This window comes from Oncorhynchus nerka, linkage group LG13 (genome assembly GCF_034236695.1).
Source record: "Oncorhynchus nerka isolate Pitt River linkage group LG13, Oner_Uvic_2.0, whole genome shotgun sequence".
In the NCBI taxonomy this organism is placed as follows: domain Eukaryota; kingdom Metazoa; phylum Chordata; class Actinopteri; order Salmoniformes; family Salmonidae; genus Oncorhynchus; species Oncorhynchus nerka.
Window position 1 is genome coordinate 33,229,680 of NC_088408.1, and position 26,780 is coordinate 33,256,459.

General features: G+C 43.4%; 1 protein-coding gene across 11 annotated transcripts in view; it reads right to left on the minus strand.

Moving 5' to 3' along the window:
• Positions 1-239: 239 nt before the first annotated feature.
• Positions 240-26,780, minus strand: part of LOC115139398 (adhesion G-protein coupled receptor G6-like) — a 60,429-nt gene continuing 33,888 nt past the window's right edge. For 6 of the 11 annotated variants that reach the window (XM_065026348.1, XM_065026347.1, XM_065026353.1 and 3 more), the window contains 25 exons: positions 26,457-26,522; positions 26,287-26,355; positions 25,402-25,470; positions 24,345-24,410; positions 24,175-24,243; positions 23,732-23,800; positions 16,744-16,832; positions 16,593-16,645; positions 16,417-16,464; positions 15,022-15,164; positions 14,623-14,734; positions 14,395-14,483; positions 13,941-14,142; positions 13,525-13,690; positions 12,323-12,463; positions 11,890-12,006; positions 10,889-10,934; positions 10,131-10,237; positions 9,811-9,938; positions 9,354-9,622; positions 7,529-7,631; positions 6,986-7,269; positions 6,394-6,495; positions 5,749-5,904; positions 240-2,563 (listed from right to left, as the gene is read on the minus strand). In XM_065026348.1, coding sequence (XP_064882420.1) covers positions 2,373-2,563; positions 5,749-5,904; positions 6,394-6,495; positions 6,986-7,269; positions 7,529-7,631; positions 9,354-9,622; positions 9,811-9,938; positions 10,131-10,237; positions 10,889-10,934; positions 11,890-12,006; positions 12,323-12,463; positions 13,525-13,690; positions 13,941-14,142; positions 14,395-14,483; positions 14,623-14,734; positions 15,022-15,164; positions 16,417-16,464; positions 16,593-16,645; positions 16,744-16,832; positions 23,732-23,800; positions 24,175-24,243; positions 24,345-24,410; positions 25,402-25,470; positions 26,287-26,355; positions 26,457-26,522 — 2,954 coding nt within the window. In that variant the 3' untranslated portion in view covers positions 240-2,372. Of the gene's footprint in view, positions 2,564-5,089; positions 5,128-5,748; positions 5,905-6,393; positions 6,496-6,985; positions 7,270-7,528; positions 7,632-9,353; positions 9,623-9,810; positions 9,939-10,130; positions 10,238-10,888; positions 10,935-11,889; positions 12,007-12,322; positions 12,464-13,524; positions 13,691-13,940; positions 14,143-14,394; positions 14,484-14,622; positions 14,735-15,021; positions 15,165-16,416; positions 16,465-16,592; positions 16,646-16,743; positions 16,833-17,997; positions 21,994-23,731; positions 23,801-24,174; positions 24,244-24,344; positions 24,411-25,401; positions 25,471-26,286; positions 26,356-26,456; positions 26,523-26,780 lie in introns of those variants that run through there. The other 5 variants (XM_029676732.2, XM_029676733.2, XM_065026352.1 and 2 more) reach the window with 4 other exon arrangements.

Sequence of the window (26,780 nt, forward strand, 5' to 3'; positions counted from 1 at the left end):
TGAATTTTTTAAAACAAGTTATTTTTTCCATTTCACTTCACCAATTTGGGCTATTTTGTGTATGCCCATTACATGAAATCCAAAGAAAAATCCATTTAAATTACAGGTTGTAATGCAACAAAATAGGAAAAACGCCAAGGGGGATGAATACTTTTGCAAGGCACTGTATATGACCGTATATGACAAATATTAGGGTTATCATAAAAACAATTAGCTAGAGTCACCTTTGTACATTTCAGTTCTTTTAATTGCCTTTATTGGTGAAACACAATTCATCAATGGTGTTGAGACATACAGAGACAGCTTCAAGAAAATATATTATTGACAAAAGTTGTGGAAAAACTAATAACAGGGTTTGGAGAATGTTTTCAAATAGACCCAGACCATCCATATTAAATCAGTGATACATCTAAGTACAATATTGGTTTGGATCTAACCATCGTAATTTCCTAGCTCTTTGTCCTGGAAACATTATTTAATTATTAGGGAAATGTACAAATGAATCAGAGAAAATGATGTGTGGATTCTCTCTGCATCGATAGAACAATGTGCACCTCTAAATAATAGCCTATAACAAATAACATGACTTGATAAAGGTTGATAACTACTTTGTTGAATATTGGGAAATGTGTATTTTGGGATATCTTATTCAAATATGTATAAAGATGATGCCAGCAGTCATTTTCCAATTCATTGTAAAGATGAGAACTCCATCTTACGATCTCAACCCACTGTAATCCCTTCCCACACGTTCTTGAAATGAAGACCCCAAATCTGTTCAACACCACATTACCTCTTGAAATTTGGCCCCTGAGGGAATTTCTCATTGATGCTCCGATTATTTTCCTGATGCTGGAAAAGAACAGTTGAGAACACTGACTGCTTCCAAAATATAACTGGCCCAGTTCGCCTGCCCAGGTCAAGAGCGATGCTTTGTTTGTCCACCAAGTTCCATCTTTCCAAAAACAGTATATCAATCTATCCAGGGGCATAGTCCTGATCAACTGGCATTGGGGATTCAAGAGGAATAACAAATGCAAAAAGCTCTATAGAAATAAATATAAAGACACTTTTAAACAACATTGTTCCATCGCTTCACAAACACAAACAACAATAGCTCACACAGCAACATTTAACATAATGCAATATATTCAGTTCCCCTATTGGTGGGAAAATAAGACTACCATATTAAAGCTAACTAAAGCAACACGGAAGAGCAGATTAACATGTTGCCATTTTAAAATGTTGGCATGAACGTGGATGAACAAATAATGCCAGTGTTTTGTCGTCCCTTTTCAATCATTACAGTATGTTGTGAGTTGCTGTACTGCGGAACAATTCAATGTGGAATGTTTATGAAACTCTCTTACCAAATCTAAGTTTAATGGCTGCGGGTTTAGTAACCTCTACAGCCATATATGTATTGTAAATACATGGCTCTGGTAACCTCTATCCATAGAAGGGTCAGACTAAATGACACTTTAAACACAGGTCACCCACAGAGGTTGTCCTAAATCGAAGAGACCAAAATGAAGTAGTAGTGAATGGACCAATACCAGACATCCATTTCTGCATGTGTTATTCAGTAGTAGAGCATCTGAAGGTTTAAAAAATATATACATGACAAATATAACATAGTCGTGATGATGATGTTGGTACGCTGACCAAGATAAAGTACTTTATGCAAAACTTCCTCATGCAAGGCACTGTAAAGGAACATAACATTGCTTTCCAGCAAATAAACACACACAGGATTCACAAATAGGTGACTAAAGCCAGAACTACACCTCAACCTGTTCCTTTTGAGCACACATTGACAATGCTACAGCTTTTAAAAACTCCCTCACGTTTGGTAGTCTTTGGGTTTGAAATATAGGCCTAAGCCTGAATATTTGGTCCAGATTGGAGGATTTTACTTCCCTGTGGCTCATACTGGATTTCTACAGATTGCAGAATGAGAACAGAACAGTTAAGATTGTTGATAGTTCTGTACAGGAAAGGTGACCCTACTGAAAACCCAAGGCATGTGCAACACCAACTGAGAATCAATTATAGGGGGTGTATTAGATATACCATAAATATTTACACAACACATAGGCAGTTAAAGATTAATGTCACAGTATGTAAATCCCAAACTCCATTCTCCGCTTAGCCCTTCCCTTTTCTACAGAACTATGCATTTCCCCACTTCCCTTTTCAGTACATCTCACTGACTGGACCAGCTGATTAAGTCAAATATTGTACAGTAAAAACAATACAGCCCTGCTGCTCTGGAAGCTACAACCCTGGGGTGAGACTGTGGACTGGGGGAGATCACCACTGGTTAGGGGCTAGCAGAAAAAGCAGGGAGAAGAAGAGAAGTGCTGGGTGGTCTAGAACTTGGTGCTGTGGCTGAAGCTGTCCGACATGATGATGTTCTTGTAGAAGTTGTCAGAGCGCGCCGAGCAGTAACCTTTGACCTTGTCAATGACTTGGTGCACTGGGATGATGGAGGAGGAGGAAGAGGAGGCCTCACCATCCAAGGAGACACTTTTAGGATTGGTCTGGTTGGAGTAACCTTTACCTGTCCAAAGGTGAGGAGAGATAATGTCAAGGTTCAGAAACAACACACTGATCTTTGTGCTCTTTAACAATAGTGCACAGTACATTTCATTATTTTCTTTCCTTAAGCTCACAATGGCACAAAACTAATGGCAAAAGACAATTGAAAAATAAGCGAGTGAAAACCACATCACTGAACACATACACAAAGTAGATCTTAGGCCTAGATTCAATCAGATCGAGCGTTGACTGGCGATAGCAGACACCCGATTAGCAGATGTTTTGGCTGCATCGGAGTTGGAACTGTGTTGGAGCTGTCAAACCGGTGAGCAGCTGCTCTTGCGATCATTGTCACGAAGCCACAAAGGCTGCATGAAATTTCTCTTAATGCAACTCCGTACAGCCAATGGCAATGTCCTCTTTAGGTATAATGCCTGGAGCCGCTTGTGGATTTGACAGCTCTAATGCAGTTCCACCTCCGACACCATCAAAACATCAGTTATGCGGATGTTGGCCAAAGCGGATCTGATTGAATTGGGCCCTAAATCTATATACAATGATTGTGTATATATGATTGTAGGTTGAATATGTGGCACTCATTTTAAACAATTCTAATGAATAGGCTTTGCAAAGATGATTTGCCTGTGTTTTCCTGTAACACAGCATGTTTCTTTAGCTTAGAAAATGTTTAAAGTTTAGGTTTATGTCTAGTTCCGTCCCAATCTCAAATCTCTGGAGGACTGAAACAGGTTTCCCTCAAGAATTTCCCTGTATTTAGTGCTTGTTTAAACGGAGTCCCAATATTTTCTGAGCAACAATTCTCATGCATCTCTGCATTCTGGTAGAATTCATTCCTATACATGCATGCACATTCAAACAATCTTGAAATTCAACCGCGCACAACGGACAACTACACATATCTGTGTATCTTTCCAACATGCTTGAACTGCGTCCATCTGTTTTTGCCTTATTCTTGCTTCGTCTGCCAAGTGATAATACATTTGGGTTGGTCTTTAACATTTGATAATGTCAGGGCTAAAACATCCATTGGAGGTTTTGAATAGAATGACTTGAGTGGGTCAATTAAGCACAGAACACAGTCTATGCAAAGCCTTTGGCATCTTTAGTAACAGAACCGCTGGCGGTCTCCTCACTCCTGACACGATATGTATGTCTATTTTCAGTTTGAGAGACAAACAGCTATAATCACGATCACATATTAATCACTGGTTATTCATGAAATGGCATCCTCACTTTGATCCTGTTATTTCACCAAACCAGTTATCAACTTATCTCATACACTCAGTAGTCCTCACATTGCACATGTGTTCTTGATGAGGTAATGTAAGGTCATCCTTAAAGTGTGTACACTGAACCCACCCTATTACTCCTTAAAGAGTGTTTATTCCGCAATGTCAAGTAAGGTATTGTAGGACACCTCGATGGCAGCTTCACGCACGATTCTCACCCCTTCGTTTCTCACCCACTGCTTTATAGGCTCTGTCAGACTAGATTAGTCCATTAGCAGGGGGATGCCATTAATCGTTGGATCAGTCCAATATGACAACATCACAGAGTAAATTGCAGATTATCTCACCAAGGCACACATCTGGAAGCAATAGGATAGTGTACTGCACTGTACGCCTGACACGGATGCACAATGATTTTCTCTTGACAAATGATCTTTCACATTACCTGAGATCTCCGTGAAATTAAGATAATTAGGTAATTAATCATCTTATTATCACAAGGTCTGTGTAGACACATGTAATAAGGCACAAACGTCATGCTTGAATTGTGCATTTGGTTGTAAAGGATAGGTGAGGGTGATAGCACTATCTCCATCCAATGGGTCAGGGATGCACACAAACACACACGTCTACAATTTTCCATGTGACAGTTGAATGCTGAAATGCAAGCTGTGTGTTTTACTGTGGTATCATTGCTGCTAGCAGAAAACAGAGGCATCCTAGGGGAGCAGAATTAGTGTGGTATGAGTGAGTGAGTGAGTGAGTGAGTGACATCCAGAACCACTGAGAAGAAGGCAAAGCAGCTCATCTGCCAAACTCTCTTATTGGTCAGATGATATTACTACAACTGTATTTATATTACTTCATGTCCATGTTTAAACCAAGTTAAACATGAATGTTATTAAGTTGTTATAGCATATTATCTTTGATGGAAATCTCAAAATGTTTTTCATTGACTTTAGAGAGAACAATGGCAGAATAGAGGTCTTTGTCATACAGGGTCTTCATGTCACCATTCAGTCTGGATTCAATCTAACTATCAAAGGAAGCATTTGGCATCGAAACTAAATGCACACATGCCAATTTTTGTGTTAATGTCAACACAATATTTCTGTTTTAAACGGTAAAATGTGTTATTGTTCTGTGAGACACACCAGTGTTAAGGAAAAGTGCACACGCCCAGCTGTTAGGTTGAATCCAGGCCTTCATGTTCAAAAGGTGAAAGGCCAATAACACAACATCACATCACACTGTAAGGAAGCATGGAGTCAGGCTAGCTTTGATGCAGTTCAGTTTACCTCAGGAGGTTTTCCTTCGTGCTATTGGTGGGCTACATCTACACACACCACAAACATAAATACATACAGGAGGTCAGCCACCATGTAGCCCAGGAATAACTATTGTACACTAAAAGCAAAAAAAAAAAAAGTTTCACACAGTCCTTGTAGACATACAGTACCAGTCAAAAGTTTGGACACACCTACTCATTCAAGGATTTGTCTTTATTTTACTATTTTCTACATTGCAAAAGAATAGTGAAGACATCAAAACTATGAAATAACACATATGGAATCATGTAGTAACCAAAAAAGTGTGAAACAAATCAAAATATATTTTATATTTGAGATTTTTCAAAGTAGCCACCCTTTATCTTGATGACAGCTTTGCACATTCTTGGTTCTTCACTATTATTCCACAATGAAAATGGTAAAATGGTTAAAAAAAAAGAAGAAGAAAAAAGAAAATGAGTAGGCGTGTCCAAACTTTTGACTGGTACTGTATATTTTTTTGTGAATAAATATGAAGGGGAGAAAAGGTCATGTAAAGTATCCTTCTTTTCATAACTACAAAAAGTAAACTTTGGTATGAACAAAATGTGGATCAATGAAACAGACCAACTGAAAGTAAACAAACCGCTGTGTGTGGCTCAATATTAGACCCTCCCATAGTGTCTTACCTGCATTACTGTTGCGCTTTGCAAAGGGGTTTAGAGTTGCTTTGGCCTTGGAAGTCCAGTTTGCTGTACTGGAGCCAAAAGAGCTGGAGGACAGGGACTTCCCCACCGTGTCTGAGCTGACCTTCTTGGTGTTGTTAGTGGCCGTCTTGCTCCAGTCTGCCACGCAACAAGAAACATTTCACACATACTTATTCAGGCAAAATTGACAGTGAAGTGATCTTTGTTACTTCAGGGTTTTATGGAGTTTCTGTGTATCAATTTGACTGTGTATAAAGCTAAGACCTCTCAGGTTTTATACTTTAATAACCATTTTTCTTTGTTACTGTGAGTCCACAGGGCACTTTTACTGGACTCCTGTGCAGATATGTTCTAGCTTATATTCCAGTGACTTTCACTTCAATAGGAATTCTATTAACATTAGACAAGATTCAATATAAAATGTCAACAGAAAATATTTTAACAAGATTTTTAGCTTCGAATCTTTATCACAATCACATAGGACTTTTATTAGCAATGTACAAGTACAGCAACTTCACTCCCCTCATCCTAAAACCTGTTACGATAGTAGTGTTCTGAATATCAGGCCAGATATTGTTCCTGAGAGGGAGAAGTCTCTTTGTCGTCTGTTTCCTGTCAGATCTTTACCTGAGTTGTCTGCCAGGCGGAATCTGCCACAACACAAGTATCTCCTCCACTGTTTCTGGACATTCTCCTTCAGTGCACAGTGGAATATGAAGATGAATAAACCTGTTAGCCAGAAAAGAACAATGGAGGAAATGGCTGTTTAATAACAAGGACGATGACAGACAGGACAAATAAAACAGAGCAACTTTGGTTCGTCTTTCAATTGCCAGATGTTGTACCAATGAGACCTCTGGTGGAACAAATAGTATACGACATGACAATGAGTAGATGACTTATTATTGTTACCCACAGGAGGCTGCTGAGAGGAGGACAGCTCATAATAATGTCTGGAACGGTGCTAATGGAATGGCATTATGAATTCGATACCATTCCACTAATTCCACTCCAGGCATTACCACGAGCTCGTCCTCCCCAATTAAGGTGCCACCAGCCTCCCTTTGGTCTTAACATATAATACATTAGAGACCTGCTTCGTACAAGAGTTTAAAGATAAACAAAAGACACCTTTGATCCAAACATTCACATATTAGTAACCAACACTACTGTGTATTTTCCTTTAAGGTGCACAGCGCACCATAGGATGGCCCTGTACCTTGCAGTGAGTTGGAGATGGAGAAGAGGTACATGAAGGCCAGGTTGACGGGTCCCCAGGCAAAGAAGGCGAAGCCCCAGGTCATGCCCAGGAGGAAGGTGAGACTGATGACGCTCCTCAGGTTCCTCAGCACCTCCTCACGCAGAGTGCGGTTGCTACGCTTCCCGTTGCGACCGCAGATCTGGATCATAACCACGATGAACATGGCCACGTTCAGGAGGAAGATGACAGAGAAGTAGCCCACACACGTTACATAGAACACCACATGGCTCCGGATCCAACAGCTGGGAAGAGAGGAGGAGGAAGAGGCCAGGAGAGGAGACATCAGTAAAATTGGTTGCCGTTGGTTAACTTACATGTTTTAGCTGGAAGGCTGGGCCAATATCACATATATTACATACATTATGCACTATAGTACATAGTTCTGGTCCTATAACTGACATATGGGAAGACATACACTTGGATTACACAAGTCTAAGACTCCATCTACATACAGAATGTCATATTTTTTATGCTATCTCTTGAACTTGATGCAGGACTCACAATTCAGAAGAGCCTTGTCCAGTGTCCCCCTTTCCATACTCCATTTTCCCATAGGAGTTTTTGTCAATAGCTACCACTGTAGCAACTATCGCAGCAGGCAGACCTGGAAGTGAGACATGGGGGGGAAATTATATATTTTTAACATTCAGGTATATGTAGGGTTGCAAAGAGAGGGTATATTACTGGTAACTTTCAATGTTCACCAGTAAACTACCAGAATTTTGGTAACTTTGAATTGTAATTTTTTATTGTATCACATGACATATGTACCCCTTTTGGGGAACTTCAGATTATAACAGGTTTCTGAACTTATCTCTGGACATCTTGTTTAAAATGTAATGACAAAGCTGTAAAACATTATTCTAGATATATAAACCATCAACTAAGTGAACACCATTGGTGTTTAATATGAGGGTTTCAGCATGAAATATCCTTTATCTTTTTTTTTACACACTTGTACTTATTTTATAATGTCAATATGTCTTTGTTGTAAATATTTTGGCACCAAATTGGTGGCAGTTGTGAAAAAATTAAATAGTTGGAATTCTGTAAACTGGCCGTTGGGGTGTGCTTGGTGTGGGATGTGGTATTTGGGGTGGGCTTGGTGTGGGATGTGGTATTTGGTGTGGGATGTGGTATTTGGGGTGTGCTTGGTGTGGGATGTGGTATTTGGGGTGGGCTTGGTGTGGGATGTGGTATTTGGGGTGGGCTTGGTGTGGGATGTGGTATTTGGTGTGGGATTTGGTATTTGGGGTGGGCTTGGTGTGGGGTGTGGTATTTGGGGTGTGCTTGGTGTGGGATGTGGTATTTGGGGTGGGCTTGGTGTGGGATGTGGTATTTGGGGTGGGCTTGGTGTGGGATATGGTATTTGGGGTGGGCTTGGTGTGGGATGTGGTATTTGGGGTGGGCTTGGTGTGGGATGTGGTATTTGGGGTGGGCTTGGTGTGGGATGTGGTATTTGGTGTGGGATTTGGTATTTGGGGTGGGCTTGGTGTGGGATGTGGTATTTGGGGTGGGCTTGGTGTGGGATGTGGTATTTGGGGTGGGCTTGGTGTGGGATGTGGTATTTGGTGTGGGATTTGGTATTTGGGGTGGGCCTGGTGTGGGGTGGGGTATTTGGGGTGGGCTTGGTGTGGGATGTGGTATTTGGGGTGGGCTTGGTGTGGGATTTGGTATTTGGGGTGGGCTTGGGGTAGGATGTGGAATTTGGGCTGGGCTTGGTGTGGGATGTGGCATTTGGGGTGGGCTTGGTTTGGAGGTTTGTGGATGGCTTTGACCATTTATTTGGATTCCTCACATCTTAATTATTGTTAAAAATAGGTTTGATCCATTTTGGATATTGGGTACTACATTTATTGAATAGTAGATGAATCCTATAAATTGAAATGACCAATCTGGGTTCAATTGTCTTTCAACAAAATAATGTTTTAGGAATTATAATCTTATCTGTTTCTAACTATAGAATCCGTTTCAGAACAATCTGAGATGGTGGGTATTGAAATCCTTTTTCTTGTGCTTTTTGAGGTGGAAATACTCATTTTTGATTCGATGCTTTTTTAAATTAATTAAGCTATTTTCAGTAATACATTACCAAAGTTACCATAGATTGCCATAGATGACCTGTTAATTAAAAACATTTGAGACAGTTCTGGTCACTTTGGCAAATTACCGGTAGTTTTGCATTCCTAGGTACAAACTAAGTTTGAAATTCAGTGTATAGCGAGAATAATGCATACCATGCATTTGCATTTTAATAGGAATTTTGTCTATGACATAGCCAGCATACTGCATAGTAATTAGTTTATCCAACTTTAGTGCCACTTACCCCAGCCGACGATGCAGAACTTGAGAATGTACCTCCGGATGTAGGTGTTGAAAACTTTGACCAGGGCGATGTACATGTGGATGGACTCAAGGCCCATCCAGGTGAAGGATGTGAGCAGGAAGAAGTGGAGGAAGACGGCCACAGCCACACACAGGCCCTCCATTTCGAAGGAGGCCAGCCACCCATCCAATAGGAACACCATGTTGAGGAAGAGCAGTGACGTGCTCAGGTTCATCAGAATCTTGGACGGGTAGTCACGACGCAACTTCCTGTAGAGAGGACAGACACTGAACAACACTGTCTGACTACTACAGTTCTGGTTGTCTTTCTTATAATATCATGGTTAATGACTAGGATCAATAGTCCACCTGACGTAGACAGGAAGAATTCATAAGACTAGTTATAGGAGTATTTCCTGATCACATGTTGGAGTTGTCCAAAATGGTAATATACTCACTCAAAGGCGATATAAGTCAGAAGTGTTACAGCAGAGAAGATGGCCGATATGCCACATCCGATGTAGGTGATGAAGGTAAGAATCTTGGTGTTTTTCTCATCAATCTGTGCAGCAGATCCAGAGATATCCTTCACAGAGAATACAGAAAGTAAAAGTATTTACCAAACGAGCAAGTCAAGTTCGACTTGCAAGCTATACTTCCAAGTTATACTGTAAGATTCATACTATACAAGGACAAACGGCTGGTTTAAATGAATCAGAGAGTCACAATTATAAGGGGAAAGAGTCTCCAACTGGTTTAATGTGAACACAAGTCTTACCATTAGAATGCCAAAGTGTGTGAGATGGTCACAGAGGCAGATAGTCTTGTTTCCATTGGACATGGGACTAACCCTGCAGCCTTTACTGTTCCAGCCACCTGAGTCATCTTGTGGAGACAAAGACAAACTCTCTAGTATATTCTACAATTGTAAGGCTTTAACTTAAATTGAGATTGACATACTCTTGAGTGTACAAAACATTGTGCTCTTTCCATGGCATAGACTGACCAGGTGAATCTAGGTGAAACCTATGATCTCTTTCTGATGTCACTTGTTAAATCCACTTCAATCAGTGTAGATGAAGGGGAGGAGACAGGTTAATGAAGGATTTTTAAACCTTGAGACAATTGAGATATGGATTGTGTATGTGTGCCATTCAGAGGGTGAATGGGCAAGACAAAATATTGAATTGCCTTTCAATGAGTTATGGTAGTAGGTGCCAGGCGCACCGGTTTCTGTCAAGAACTGCAACACTGATGGGTTTTTCACGCTCAACAGTTTTCAGGTTGTATCAAGAATGGTCCACCACCCAAAGGACATCCAGCCTACTTGACACAACTGTGGGAAGCATTGGAGTCAACATGGGCCAGCACCCCTGTGGAATGCTTTCAACACTTTGTAGAGTCCATACCCCAACGAATTGAGGCTGTTCTGAGGGCAAAAGTGGGTGCAACTCAATATCAGGAACGTGTTCTTAATGTTTTGTACACTCGGTGTATATTTCAAGAAGCAAAATATTAGTTTTTTTCCCGACTTACTTTTCATGGTAAAATCCCAGAACATGCAGGTTGGCTTTGGCTTTGGCTGAAAGACACAATCACTGTGTGATTACAGGTTACAGGTGTTAATTTGTACTGTACTTACGACTTCAACTGTTGAACTACCATCCGGCATCAACAATCATCAACTGAGTGGTTACAGACTAAATGTTTTTACCTAAGTGGAATGAGAAAAGAAGAAGAGGGAGGACAAAAAGTTTAAAAAAACAGGGGGACCCGGAGGGAAGCAAAGAGAGGAGAAAGGAACAGATTATAGGAAGTTTATTTCCAAAATGCCATTTTTTCACGTGTGTTTTTTCATCCAAATGATTGCTTATGGGTACCTTTATGTGTGTGTAAAGTATTACTGTTCTCAGATGTATAGTTCCTAGATTTTAAATGTGTATGAATTTATATTTTAAAATTCTAAACGTTATATATATCCATTGTTTAGCTGGAATGGGATATTCGTATCCTGTATATTTGACTGTGATATGTGGTTACCTCACATAGCTTTCTTAAAGATGAATGCACTTAACTCGCTCTGGATAAGAGCATCTGCTAAAATGACAAATGTCAAATGTAAATGTTTTGCATACAGCTTTCATATTACTGTATTGAAATGGTTTAAATATTGATGTCAAAAATGTATTTGCACAGCTCTTTATTAAAACATGTAGTTATTTGTTACATTTGACTGTGCAAAGCCTAGCAGTACTACTCATTTCTCTGAGAGTGAGGCGGATATGTAGCATTTTGCCCCCCAAAATATGATTTGCCTCTCTGAAATGAAACCATCAAGTGATAGGTTTTAAACAAATAAGTTACATATGTCATTAAACAACCCCATGCCATGATTAGCTAGTGAAAAAACACCAACGTTTTTAAGAATTTCTTTTAAACAATAAAAGCTCATTTACCAACATTTTCTGAAAATGGATGTATCATTTTGGAATGAAACTCTTCATATAGAGGTGAGAGGAGGAGGGCGGATAGACTACCTGGTAATTCAGGTGTACTATCTCAATCTCCACGGGATCCTGCAGGTTACTGATGGAGTAATTGCCCACACTGCTGGCCACGACATAGCTGTTAAGAGACATCCCGTCCTGTTTGTCCTGAGAATGATCAATAGAAAAGTTTGATTTCGAAATATAAATACATAACACTCAAAACTATAGATGCACATACCGGGCATACGAATCACCATGCGTTAGTAGGAAACAAATCACAACACGCTAAGCAGACACACCAGATGTGTTGAATTGCATCAGAAAGAGGTATAAACCTGAAAATATCACTCAAATCTATAGATTCACATACCAGACACATGAGTCACCATCCATGAAAAGGATGTGTGAGAAAAGAAAAACATACTGTTATATGCTGAAAAGACACTAAATCAGATACATTCCACCAAAAAGAGGTATAAACCTGGAATAGTCCTATCTTGCTGAAGAACATGAAGTTAATCCTGGAGATGGCAGCGGTCTCAGCGTCGGTTAGGTTTTTGAGCAAAGTAGCTGGCAGTGTGACCTGAGCCAGGGGATTCAGCTGATTAGACTCAAAGTCAATCTGGTGGGAGAGAAGTTAGTTAGACCATTGACTTTGCCATTAACAATTTGAATTTGATTATTCAACGTAGACAGAGGTATGCTGATTATTATGCTGATTATATCATGAGTCCCCTGCTGTATTATCTGGAGGTCACTCCCAAACCTCCGTGGTGGACAGGTGGCTTATGACTAAAGCGTGCCCATTCTGCTGGCACAGCATTGGCACAGCATTGACACGTATGGCAGGGGCATAGGGTAAAACACATGAAACCGAGCGAGAGGGAAGGCTGTGGTGGACAGGTGGCTTATGACTAAAGCGTGCCCATTCTGCTGGCACAGCATTGGCACAGCATTGACACGTATGGCAGGGGCATAGGGTAAAACACATGAAACCGAGCGAGAGGGAAGGCTGTGGTGGACTTGACGCTAGTCAGCTGCATCATGTTCGCTTCACTCTACGATCCTTGCAGAATGATAGATGACAGGACTCCCACTCTGTCCATGTGTGTCACAAGGTTGCGAGTGTGTTGTGGGTACAGAAAACATTCTTAACGACTTAAACAAATAGACATCCTGCCATTTATGTTAAATGGACTCAACGGGCCTGATAGGTTGTGAGTTTACCTTTAACACACAACTAGAGTTTCCACGGGAAGGCTTTCCTGGAAGCCTTGCCTGACTATGGAAGCCCTGCCTGATGGGTTGTGAGTTTACCTTTAACACACAACTAGAGTTTCCACGGGAAGGCTTTCCTGGAAGCCTTGCCTGACTATGGAAGCCCTGCCTGATGGGTTGTGAGTTTACCTTTAACACACAACTAGTTTCCACGGGAAGGCTTTCCTGGAAGCCTTGCCTGACTATGGAAGCCCTGCCTGATGGGTTGTGAGTTTACCTTTAACACACAACTAGAGTTTCCACGGGAAGGCTTTCCTGGAAGCCTTGCCTGACTATGGAAGCCCTGCCTGATTATGAACAGTCCCTGCATATATAGTACCACACTGCCCAGTACAGTACAGTGCAGCAGATAACACTGATTTCTGTATAACTCTTCTGTATAACACTGACCCTAACTGTCCGTACCTGGAGGTCTGTGGTGTTGGGCTGTATGAAGGCACTGAAGGAGGTCCCGTTGAACTTGCCATGGTTTAGTGTTGAGATGCCCAGAGCCAGATTTTTAGAGGTGATGCTCACTGAAGGCCCATCAAACTCTAACTTCTGAACCAGCTCATCCACCGTCTTCAATGTCCTACACGCAGATAGAGAGTTATCATACCAATGGACTGGATAGTGACTTTCACTAGGGTCTCACAGTGCTTTACTTTGGTACAAAGAGACCACACAAAGTCAACATACAGTACATCTACCTGGGAGATATAGTCATAACTCATTTATGCTTACTCTCAGCATGCTGGACACAGTAAGAGGTGGGTTCTGAGGAGAGGAGAGACCACGGCAGTGGGAGCAGACCGGGGGAAGATGAGGAGAAGGTATCTTACCTCTCTGAGGCTACAGCCAGGGCTGACACAGAGCTGGTCATCACGTTGGAGATGATGTTCAAGACGGTGGTGGCCAGAGTGGTGTTGATCTTGGCCACGTTGACCAGCTCCTTCACTTTGCCCACCACCTTGAACACCTCGTCTGTGGAGAGCTCGTTGTTGGTGATGTCAGCAAGCTGGTCGGCAACTTCAGCAGCGTTCTCTGTTTGGGGAAAGTTAGGCACAACTAGATGAAGGCTGTCAATAGATAATCATTATTAGTTGTCTGCTGACTGTCCACTCTCTGCCATGGTGAGGCTGTAAACACGTTTTATCTCTGAAACGGCATCTCAGTGGGCACCTCTGTCCCTCTATCGTGTTGAGATCAAATATATCTCAAGTATTCATTCTTGCAGCTGTTTTGATTCTATCTGCTGTGGAATCATTAAAGTGATTTAAGATGTCGGTGGCCTACCTGCTGAAACAGTGATGGAATCGATATCAGTGCAATTACTGATGTCTGGGGCGCCCCAAAACGCTGTGTAATTCAGGGGGCTGATCACACTGGGGACAAATCAACGCAAAATCAGATCTAGTATTTTAAGATTGATCCAAGATGAATTACCTCAAACAAGTTCATGCATACAATGTCAGCATATCAATAGTTTGACATAGTTTGATGTAGTGAATGTGTCAGTCTCACCATGTTCTGGATGCAGTCTGGTCTTTGTTGGGGAAACAGGGGACATACTGAGTGACCGTTGGTCTGCTCTCTGGCCAGATATAATGGAGGGGAGTTTCCTCTGGGCAGTTCTCTGAATGACAGAGAGAAAACCGTGCAACTTAAAAATGTTAACACCGCACATCAGCAATATATTCATTTCCAATGACTACAAGAGGAAGATGGGAAGCGTTAGAGGCATTCACATTTCAAACCTAATCGAATTAGGAGGTGCTTAGAATCCGTGGTGCGACTGTGCACCGTAAATTATTACTTTTTCTCTGGGCTGTGGGAGTGTCATGTTTTTCCACAGTCACTTTCTGCAGTAATAAGAGAGGCATTGAAGTGATTAAAGCAGGTCTGGGTGAGATCATATCCTACCGACAGACTGCACGTCGACAGTTTCTAGCTCCAGTCCATTGCCAATGTTAGGGCTGCTTCCCACCATCCTGGTGGAGATGGCTACTTCTTCCAGGGTCACATTGGTGCTGGTCTGATAGACCAGCAGGGCCTGGCAAGTGAATCTGGAGGGGGAAGAGGATGAGGGAGAGGATGAGGGAGTAGGAAGAGGAGGAGGGGTGGGGAAGAGGAGGGGGAGGAGGAGGGGTGGGGAAGAAGGAAGATGTGGATGGAAGGAAGAGGAGGAGGGGTGGGGAAAAAGGAAGAGGAGGAGTGTGGGGGAAGAGGAGGGGGAGGAAGGGTGGGGAAGAAGAAAGAGGGGTGGGGACAAAGGAAGAGGAGGAGGGGTGGGGAAGAAGGAAGAGGGGTGGGGAAGAAGGAAGAGGGGGAGAAGGAAGAGGAGGAGTGTGGGGGAAGAGGAGGAGGAGGAGGGGTGGGGAAGAAGGAAGAGGGGTGGGGAAGAAGGAAGAGGAGGAAGGGTGGGGAAGAAGGAAGAGGGTGGGGAAGAAGGAAGAGGAGGAGGGGGAGAAGGAAGAGGAGGAGTGTGGGGGAAAAGGAAGAGGAGGAGTGGTGGGGAACAGGAGGGGAGGAGGAGGGGTGGGGAAGAAGGAAGATGAGGATGGAAGGAAGAGGAGGAAGGGTGGGGAAGAAGAAAGAGGGGTGGGCACAAAGGAAGAGGAGGAGGGGTGGGGAAGAAGAAGAGGGGTGGGGATGAAGGAAGAGGAGGAAGGGTGGGGGAAAGGAAGAGGGGTGGGGAAGAAGAAAGAGGGGTGGGGAAGAAGAAAGGGGTGGGGTAGAAGGAATTGGAGGAGGGGTGGGAAAGAAGGAAGAGGAGGAGGGATGGGAAGAAGGAAGAGGAGGAGGGGGAGGGAGGGGTGGGGAAGAAGGAAGAGGAGGAGGGAGGGAGGGAGGGGTGGAGAAGAAGGAAGAGGAGGAGGAGGGAGGGAGGGAGGGGTGGAGAAGAAGGAGGAGGAGGGAGGGGGAATGGAAGAGGGGGAAGAGGAGGAGGGGTGGGAAAGAAGGAAGAGGAGGAGGAGGGGTGGGGAAGAAGGAAGAGGGGTGGGGAAGCAGGAAGAGGGGTGGGGAAGAAGGAAGAGGAGGAGGGGTGGAGAAGGACAAGGGGTGGGGAAGAAGGAAGAGGAGGAGGGGTGGGGAAGAAGGAAGAGGGGTGGGGAAGAAGGAAGAGGAATAGGGGTGGGGAAGAAGGAAGAGTGGAGAAGACGGAATAGGGGTGGGGAAGAAGGAAGAGGTGGGGAAGAAGGAAGAGGAGTAGGAGTAGCAGGAGAGGCAGGCCTAATGAATTACTATAATTTTTGTGGTCAGGAAATACTCTGATCCTTACCTACTACAGTATACCATAGTAAAAATTGGCCTTACTTTTTACTGGCACTCCTCTTAAGCTGTGAGTCACTGTTAGGCTGGATTCTGGAAACAAGATCAACAAATTAGGGTGGACATTATTATTGACCTGTAATATAACTCTAAAGAATAATACATTGAATGGACATGGAGGTAGGTGCATCTTATGATGGTACAAATATCTAATTGCTTACCTGAAATTATCGACATAGACCACATGTGTCCAGTTTTGGAATGTTTGATTGAGCTGTTAATGAATCAGTAAATCAGTCAATTCAGTGAGTTGATCTGGTATTCTACCCATGCTTTGATCCAAGATGAATTGAACATGACAACAAGCCTTACCCATTGTGCAACAGTTTTCTCAACATCAGACTCTGTTAGTTTGGCCTCCTTGTCATTGACAACAAAGGAGATCCTGTAGAAAAGACCCTCTGCAATTGAAAAGCAGAAAAAAACAATCTATATTTGACACAGGTAATTTACAACACTTAATGGAACATTTGTCTGTGCTGCATAGCAGGAGTGCAGGGGTTGAGACATAATTTAGTAATTTAAAATCCAATTTCATATGACAAATGATGTTGAAAGGCTGCTACTCCACAGATAAAACATGTGGGGGGGAGTGTTTTGTCAGGAAAAGGATCAATTAAAATACTCTGTTATCATCCTAGATGACACTTATCAAAATGGAACTAATGGCCATAGTGCATTGTATAACTGATGTGTATTCACGGGCCAAATGGGTGATTGTAAATGAGAGCATATCAGTGGAGGCTGCTGAGGGGACGACGGCTCATAATAATGGCTGGAACATAGCAAATGGAATGGCATCAAATGGAATGGAAACCAAACCTTATTCCGCTCCAGACATTATCACGGGACCACCCTCCCCAATTAAAGAGCCAGCAACCTCCTGTGGAGCATATATTGTGTGGTACATCACTCCGTTTGTGTTGGTGGTCTGCTGCTATGCCTCACAGCCACCACAAGATGGCTCCCAAGCCTCTCCTGTTGTTAGTGCTGAACTAGCTACAGTACGATGCTGTTTCTACTCCATGCCAAGACTGTTCTTAAGAGACTCCAGTGATTGCCGATCAGGAAGGAAGGCCACCTCAGAATGTTTTGAAGTATCCAAAATGTATGTGGTTTATCTTTGTTGATCAAGGGCGTTGTTTTCCTTTGATTTGTTATAGTATAGCAATAACAGATTACATTTAGATGAGCAGTTATTGGCACTAAAATCAAATGATAACAGCATTGGAAGTCTCCCAAGAAACAGGAATGATTGAAAACTTAAAATCACAAGAGAGCTGCGCCCCATCAGGGACACTCCATCAGCCGAGCAGAGGCCACTATAGAGCTTAATGATTGGTAAACTACAGTACACGCCTATGTTAATGTTCTACGCCCCATCCAAAATCACAATACAACCTCAATCATCAACCTCCTCCCACAGGGCACCCCATTTTCACCAGATTAGATTTTCCCCTATCAACATACCACCACTACAACAGTAGCATTCAAAGCAGAGATTAGGTGGTCGAGAGGCTCTCTATCTTTTTGTTTCTACATCTACGTTGTTATTGCAAAACATACTGTTCCCGGTTGAAAGTCCACACAGACATGATAAATGAAAGCAAGCTTTACATTGGCATGGGGCAATAACAGGGGTGCCCGCGGTGCCAGCTGAGGTCCGTGGGGTGGCGTGTGTGGTGGACACTGTGCCACTGCCTGCATTCACCCCTCTATGTGGAGTGGTAAGAGGCAAGTAGGGGCCCTTTGTGGCTACAAAAGACTGCTCATCCATGCCAATGACGGCTAGTGGATTGGGAGTTGTCTGTGTCTCGGTCTCTCGGTCTGTGTTGGTGTTCTGATTCACAGTCACATTGTTGCCAGGGCCCATACTGCTTACTGACGTGCTTGCAGCAGTGGAGGGTGTGTGATCGATGAGGGCCGGTCCATGTTTACCACCCTGTGTGTCCTCACTGTGGTTGGCCCTCCAGGGGACTGATAAAGGGCCAGCCCCAGCAAGGTAAGTGTTTAGGGCCATAGGAGGCTGGCTGTTGGAGGTAGAGTTGGACTGGATATTTGGGAAAACAGTTGGCTGTTTGTTGGCAGTGGTGAGTTGTATGTTTGAGGCAGAAGGGGGGGGGATATTTCTGGTAACAGCGGTGGGCTGTATAATTGCAGCTCTAATGGTGGGGTTACTGGAGGCAGAAGCAGTGAGCTGTGTGTCTGGGGCAGCGGGTGATACTGTGCTCTCTCTGCTCTCTCCATGCCAGGCCAGCGTTCTGTCAGTTCCAGCAGGCTGAGTGGGCTTTGATTGGCTGCCAATGAGTGTGGAGGATTGTTGGAATGCAGTCGTTGATCGGGTGGGCAGTGAGGCGCCAGCTCCCGAATCAGCCATGTTGGCTGCTCCGGCAGACAATGTCCCACTCAGAGGGGGGATATGGGTGGGAAGGGGAGTCGGGGTAGGGGCGGGGAGCAGCCTCTCCTCTCTAATACGAGGAGGGTTTGTTGTCATCGGTCTGTGGAATAAGAGAGCTTCAGAAGCGTCTGGCATGAGCTGGTCTGCCCTGGAGGTCATGGTGGAGAGCGGCTCAGACACTGGGGTGTGTGTGTCTGTGTGAATCACAATGCCAATACCACTGACCGGCCGTTTCCAGCCTAATTCATGCATGTAAGCATGCCGCTTGGGTTCATGAGTAACAACACTGTCATATTCTGAAGCTGTGCTGCTGATGAGTGGCGTTGGCAGAGCCAGAGGACGAGAGGGGGCTAGCAGGGAGGAGTAGAGGTGGAGGCTGGCCTGGGAGAGATATTCAGATCCATCATCATTGATGTGTGAGGTCCCACGGTGTCCAAGCTGGGATACAGATGGCTCGCTCTGCGTGCTGGGGCAGAAGAGCGAGATCAGTGATGGAGAGGAGGCCGAGCCACTTATGGGTGACATGTGGACTTCTTCTCCTTCCTGTCGAGCCAAGTGGCTCTCCATCCCATCTGCACTTTCCCATTCAGTAACCGTGTTGATATTAAGCTGCTCTGGCAAATCTGTCACAGACATAAGGTCAGAGCTGAGAGAGACCAAGCTGAGCGTGGTGCGCAATGTATCCCTCCACTCCTGTCTGATTGTATTGGGAGGTGAGGACTGAGAGAAAGTCCATTCGTCCGTCACGGTGGCTGGGAATAGGGCCTGGTGGTGTAGTTGCTCTGTGATAGGAGTGGCAGATAGATGGGATGTACGTGAAAAACCTCTCAGGTTAGAACTGAGTGGATTAAAGCCCTCCTGCCCCTCCGAGCTGCCCAAAACACTGTCTGACACACTGCTCATATACGACGATGGTTCCAGAGCCAGAGGTGAATATAAACTGATCCACTCACTCTGGGTACCTGACTCAGAGGCAATACTCTCACTGGGAACCATACCGTCCACGGGATGAGAGTTAGTCAAGGAGGAACTTAATTGATTCCTCAAAGAGGGTAAAACTAGGTCACGGTGGTGTTTGTCAGAGGAAGAGAGGTATGTTTTCTCAAGGACGGGTGTCAGAGCTGTAGCGGCATCAATAGCGACTGACAGAGAGAGTGGACGGGGTCTTGTGCCCTCCCGCATTAATTCATGTCTTTGAACCTCCATGGGAGGGAGCGATGTCTCTGTCTCAGTGGCGGCTGGCCTGACGTGTCTTGAATGACTAACATCACTTTGTTCCATACTGTGAACGGAAGAGGGGGAGAACGCAGGATGGGGAGCGGTGGGGAGAGGTATGGTCGGAGTGGTGGGGAGGGAGTTAGGGGCCTGTATCTCTGTGATCACAGCTGTCCATAGGCTATCTGGCATGGCAGACGTGGTAGGTATGGATATGGGACTGGGTGTGGGTGTGTAGTCTTTAGGTATAGAGACCTCCACTGTGGGGCCATTGTCAGTGGTAATCCCGACCCTCTCAGAGAAACAGAGCTTGGCTACTGTTAATAATGAGGGAGACTGTGTGGCGATGTTTGAGAGGGACTGAGTGGTTCTCTCTGCTGTTTGCTCACTGAAGCCGCTGCCGGGCCGGGCCTGATCCGTTTGCACACCTGTCCTCTCCGGAGTCGTGCTGAAAGGAGGGATTTGAGCCCAGCTGCTGTGTGCTGCCACCAACACACCCTGCTCCCCGGTCCTAGCCTCTCTCCCAGCCTCTGTCAGCGCGCCTCCTGCCAACGCCTCCTGGGGCAGACTGGGCTCTGATTGATTGTGTAAATGTTCCCCTCCTCCCATGGCGGTAACAGGGTCACTCACAGTCACACGGCCTGGGCCCTCAGTACTGACTCCAGTCCCAGCGTGGGAAAGGTTCTGTGGGCCGGAGGCAGCCAGAGCCAGGCCTTCATCCAGGGAGTAGGACGAGTCATATTGGAAAAGGCTAAAGGGGTCATCCCCTAGGTCCAGGTCGTAAATGAATGGCTCAGAGCCTGATGTGTACTCCTCCAGGGGCTCAGTCCAGTTCACAGTGCTGCTGTTGCTGTTCTCTCTGCTGGGACTCAATGGGATCCAGTGGGGGGGAGCCATGGGCTTATTCTTCTTACGGTTGCTGAGTGATGCTGACGCCACTGCTGGGAATGACTCTACGTCCTCCGCATCGCTACTGTTCCCAACATCCACTGGTCGCCATGGGAACAACCCCTGGGGACTGGTCACGGCCCTGGATACGGCATGTGTTTTCCTGGCCACAGGCGCCGTTGTTGTTGTAGTCACCTTGGGCCTGAGGGACATATTTGTTGCTGGTACAGGATGAGGCTTGGTTAGATAGAGGATGGGTCTGACTGGGAGGCGGGTAACAGAGGCCTCAGGTTTCTTCCTCACGGGCCAGATGAGTGGGGTGGAGATGTAGCCCAGGGAGGTTTTAGAGCTGCGGGGGCCAGGCAGGACGTGAGGCCTGGTGTGGGGTGTGGTGGTGGTGGAGGAGGTCACTGGACGGGGCGTGAGCCGGAGCACAGACCACAGATACGCCGCTCTCTCCTTCTCTGTGGCGCCTCAGTCCAGTCAATATAAAAACGGAGGGGTCAAAGCAGGTTACATGTTTGAAATACAGACTGATTTTAGAAACAGGGTCTTCTAGCTTTTACTGTAGCTGAATAAACCAATACAAAACATGGAAGAATACAGTACTTACAGCAGTCAACCAGGCCTTCCCTGATATTGTTAACATCATCTTGGTTGAGAATAGGATAGAGTGGGAGTGAGAGGGAAGCAGACAGGTGGAAGCAGGCTGAGAGAGAGAACAGGAAGCTGCAGAGTCTCATTACAAACAAGACAAGGACAAGCTTAGTGAGTGTGTGTGTCTTACCCAGCTTAATGATGTTAGTGGACATGACAGTAGGAGACATGTTAGTCGAGGACGGTGGGGGAGTAGTGGCTTCAGACACTGTTAGCAAGAGTGACAATACAACTAAGTCAGCAAGGAGAGCATCTCAAGATTTCCCATGTGTACGTCTCACCCAGCTGAGCAGAAATTTTGCAATGTTAGAAGACATGCCAGTAGAAGAAACCAACAATAATGTAAAAACTTCAACTACTGAAAAAGTGGAAGATAATGTGTGATTAATCATGTTTCTTTTTTTGAAGATGTGTACAGTAATAACTCATAAGCCTTTCTGAAATACGTAAAGGGACATAAAAAAAAAAATCATCATCTCAGCACCACCCCGACGTCAACATATGTGTAAATGTTTCACTTCTATGTTTTGTAGTAAGAACGATAGAGGAAGATAACTGTTTCCAATTACATCACTGGTGTGCAGCATGCGATTTTAACCAATTACGAGTAGGAATTGCCTATTAATTGGTTGACAGTGGTGTAAAGTACTTAAGTAAAAATACTTGAAAGTACTACTTAAGTTGTTTTTTGGGGTATCTGTACTTTACTATTTATATTTTTTACTCCACTACATTCCTGAAGAAAATAATGTACTTTTTACTCCTTACATTTTCCCTGACGCCCAAAAGTACTCGTTACATTTTGAATGCTAAGCAGTACAGGAAAATTGTCTAATTCACGCACTTATCAACCAAACATCCCTGGTCATCCCGACTGCCTCTCATCTGGCATACACACGAAACACAAACTGTGCCCCTGGCTATCCGTAAATTTAAAAAACAAGAAAATTGTGTCATCTGGTTTGCTTAATATAAGGAATTAAAAATGATTTACACATTTATTTTTGATAGTAAAAGTACATTTAAAACCAAATACTTTTAGACTTTTACTCAAGTAGAATTTTACTGGGTGACTTTCACCTTTACTTGAGACATTTTCTTTTAAAGTATCTTTACTTTTACTTGAATAAAGAAAACTGGGTACTATTTCCACCACTTTTGGTTGATGATGTCATTGGAAACAGTTATCTTTCTCTATCTTTTTTCCTACTAAACATAGAAATGCACCATTTTCACATATGTTGATGTTGGGGTGGTGTTGGAGTTGATGAATATGAAGTTGAAAGTTGTGAACCTTTAAACACTTACTAAACCCTTTTATCGGGTAGCCTACCTTGGATATTTTAGTAATTCTATAGTTGTATCATAGATGCAAAACTTTGAAAAATGGACTCTCCATGTCCTACACTTTGAGATATGTTTGCCAAATGTGTTTGAAAGTTACAGTGACAAATGCAAATTGTACTGAACAAAGACAGCAGGTGTGTCTTACCCGGGGTAGTGGTGATGTTAGCTGGGGTGTTAGTAGTAGGGGATAATGGGGGAGTAGTCGTTACTGTTAGCAAGAGAAAAGGGACAGAACATTTTTATTCAAAATGAAGAATAACACATTTGAGAAAAAAGTGAGGTGAAAAATATGGAATTCTCCCTAGTCATTCCTTAATCAATAACAGGCAAAAGAGAAAAGTGGGGTGTCTTACCATGCACTGTGTTGTTAGTGGTAGGCAAGTTAGTTGTAGCTGGGTTTGAAACAATGGTTGTAGCAGAAGCTGTCAGTGCTGGTAGAACATGGGGGGTGCAAAATGGTTACCCCAAAAAATGGAAGGTAATAACGGCAAAACACATGATACAGGGCTACAATAGGTGGCTACTATAGGTGTTTCAAAAATAGAAGCCTTATCAAGAACCACTTAGACACTATTCACTACTGAGTCCATTGTTTAAAGCAAGCTACATGAGCAAACATACCATACTCCCATTGAGAAGCCATGACAATTGCTTCTCAGCCTAATCCATCTGGAAAGTTCCAAGCTGGTCATTGATGGAACTGCTTTCAAACCCATTCCCCACACATAAAGAAAAATTCCACCAGCAGATTTTTCCATGAGTACAAAACAAGAGAAAAACAAAAACACATCTTACCATTGGTTGTGCTGTAGAATAGAGTTGTGTTAGTAGCGGCTGCTGCAGATGGGATAATGGTTTGAGTAACTGGTGACAAGGACAGCAAATGTGAACTAAATGGTTTGAAAGAGTGAAATGAACACACACAAACAATAAGCAATGCTCTAGAGTATGCATGGGGTTAATATGGGTCAACACGTTGCCATGCAATTTTCAATTATAAGACGCAAATGGAAAAAACAACAAACTACATCACTGGATAGATCTCTCAACTTGACCTTTTCTCCTGAAGGTAAATGACAATGCAGTGACTGCCAAATGTCATGTGATCAGACTTAACTACGTAGACATATATGAAGGTATCAAATTGAAGCATTCAGAAAAATGATATTTGCACTATAACGATAATCAGATCAAATTGTCATCAACTGAGATCAGATCCATTGCTAGAGATACCTTACCAGTGGTTGTGCTGTGTAATGTCGGCACATTAGTTGTAGCGGCAGGAGTGGTCGTGGTAGTGGTTTGAACTAGTGACATTTACAGCACAAGTCAGCAAAAATAAGGTATAATAACACAGTGGTTAAATAATGAGGGGAAATAATGTTGTGAACTAAAGATGGCACCTTACCAGTTGATGAGCTGGTAGTTAGAGGCATGCTAGTAGTGGTAGCAGATGAAGTGGTAGCAGAGAGAACTGGTGAAAAGGATGGACAGCAGACACAGTACGAGATGAGATGAGTAAAGGAAGGTGAAGTATTGAGAGCTGAGGTTGAGATCATGGAGTTATGAATTGGCCATGAAGCATCCACATCTGATCAACTATCAGGACAGTTACACATTTGACTGTCAAATTAACCAGTGTACTCGGTTTTGGAAAGGGGCATAGCTACAGTGAGTTAAATCAATGTTGTTCCTCCATACAATTGATACCATGCCAATAGTGGCTCCAAACTTCAAATGGAAACCCCAGGACCTTGTTTGCTTTACTTCAAGGAAGGGTCAGATATGAGAGAGATGGAGATCAAATATCTTCTGTCGCAAAACTATTAGCTAGTATAGTATCAGAGGCATGGTGTTTACCTACTGTATGGCCTCCAAACCACCAAACGGCCAATTAACTCATCAAACGGTTGTTTTTAATTTTTTCATCAAACATGTCTTATTACGAGGATTCCCACAGTATGGAATCCCACATGCTAAAACTGGTGGCTGCTTTTCAGAAGTCTTTATTTTATTTGGGCTGGGAAATTAACTATATTGTAGAAACTAATCAAGTGTTGCAGATGCGCCTCTGGCGGGGTTAATCAAATCACAAATATGTTTTATTAACTCATTTTCTTAGGTTAGGTAGAAGTTTCAGTGGATGCACCTCCATGCCGCCAACAGTGGAGTCAGTATTATCTGGGTTTAATAGACTGGAATTGGCTGTGCGTTTTTTCTAGAGGGAAACATGAGAGCAATCACTGAGACCATCTTTGGATAAGACTGAAATATCTCTAGTTCAATGGGCCACCAGTCAATATCCCCTCAATCAGTTAGAGTGGCCATTTTCCATATTGATTAAAACACCCATCAGCTGCACTCTGTGTGGAGTAGATAGTATTGGTTTCCCTTCACAATAACAAGACAGGCTGAAAATAACATGTGCTCATTACTAACAATGGGGATGAGGGATGGATGCTTACCGTGGGTTGTTGAATTAGTAGCAATCATGTTAGTGGTGACAATGGATGAGCTGGTGGAAGTTAATGTTGCTGGTTGCAGGGATGGATGGAGAAAGGTTACATATGGATTAAATGGGTGCAAAGTGAGACGACACAAATGCAAGATGACTGATGAGGCAAGGAATACAAGTGTAGCATGAGGAATATGAATACCAAAATGCACAGAAATCTTGTGGAGTTGTGTAATGCAGTAGATTTAAAAGCGATTAAAAGCATTAAAGGTTGTAATAATATTCAGTATAATGTGGATTCTACCAGGATAGGATCACCAGATGAAGAGATGAAATCTATTTCTCTGCCAAATACAGTTGAAATCGGATGTTTACACACACTTAGGTTGGAGTCATTAAAACTCGTTTTTCAACCACTCCACAAATTTCTTATTAACAAACTATAGTTTTGGCAAGTCGGTTAGGACATCTACTTTGTGCAAGACACTAGTCATTTTTCCAACAGTTGTTTACTGACCCCATTCCCTCCCTCCCCGCTACTCTCTCTCTCCCCACAGAATGGAAGGTCTACTTCTCATGGTTCTTCAGTTGAATTTGGAAGCTTTTATGGCAAGTGACAAGGTTTGGTGGGTCCCTTAACAAGGAGATCAGGGTACAGAGAGAATGTTTCCAGTGTACACACTACATCACTGGATAGATATCTCATCTTTACCTTTTCTCCTGATGGTAAATGACAATGCAGTGACTGCCAAATGTCATGTGATCAGACTAAACTACGTAGACATATATGAAGGTATCAAATTTAATCATTCAGAAAAATGATATTTGCACTATAACGATAATCAGATCAAATTGTCATCAACTGAGATCAGATCCATTGCTAGAGATACCTTACCAGTGGTTGTGCTGTGTAATGTCGGCACATTAGTTGTAGCTGCAGGAGTGGTCGTGGTAGTGGTTTGAACTAGTGACATTTACAGCACAAGTCAGCAAAAATAAGGTATAATAACACAGTGGTTAAATAATGAGGGGAAATAATGTTGCGAACTAAAGATGGCACCTTACCAGTTGATGAGCTGGTAGTTAAAGGCATGCTAGTAGTGGTAGCAGATGAAGTGGTAGCAGAGAGAACTGGTGAAAAGGATGGACAGCAGACACAGTACGAGATGAGATGAGTAAAGGAAGGTGAAGTATTGAGAGCTGAGGTTGAGATCATGGAGTTGTGAATTGGCCATGAAGCATCCACATCTGATCAACTATCAGGACAGTTACACATTTGACTGTCAAATTAACCAGTGTACTCCTTTTTGGATAGGGGCATAGCTACATTGAGTTAAATCAATGTTGTTCCTCAATACAATTGATACCATGCCAATAGTGGCTCCGAAC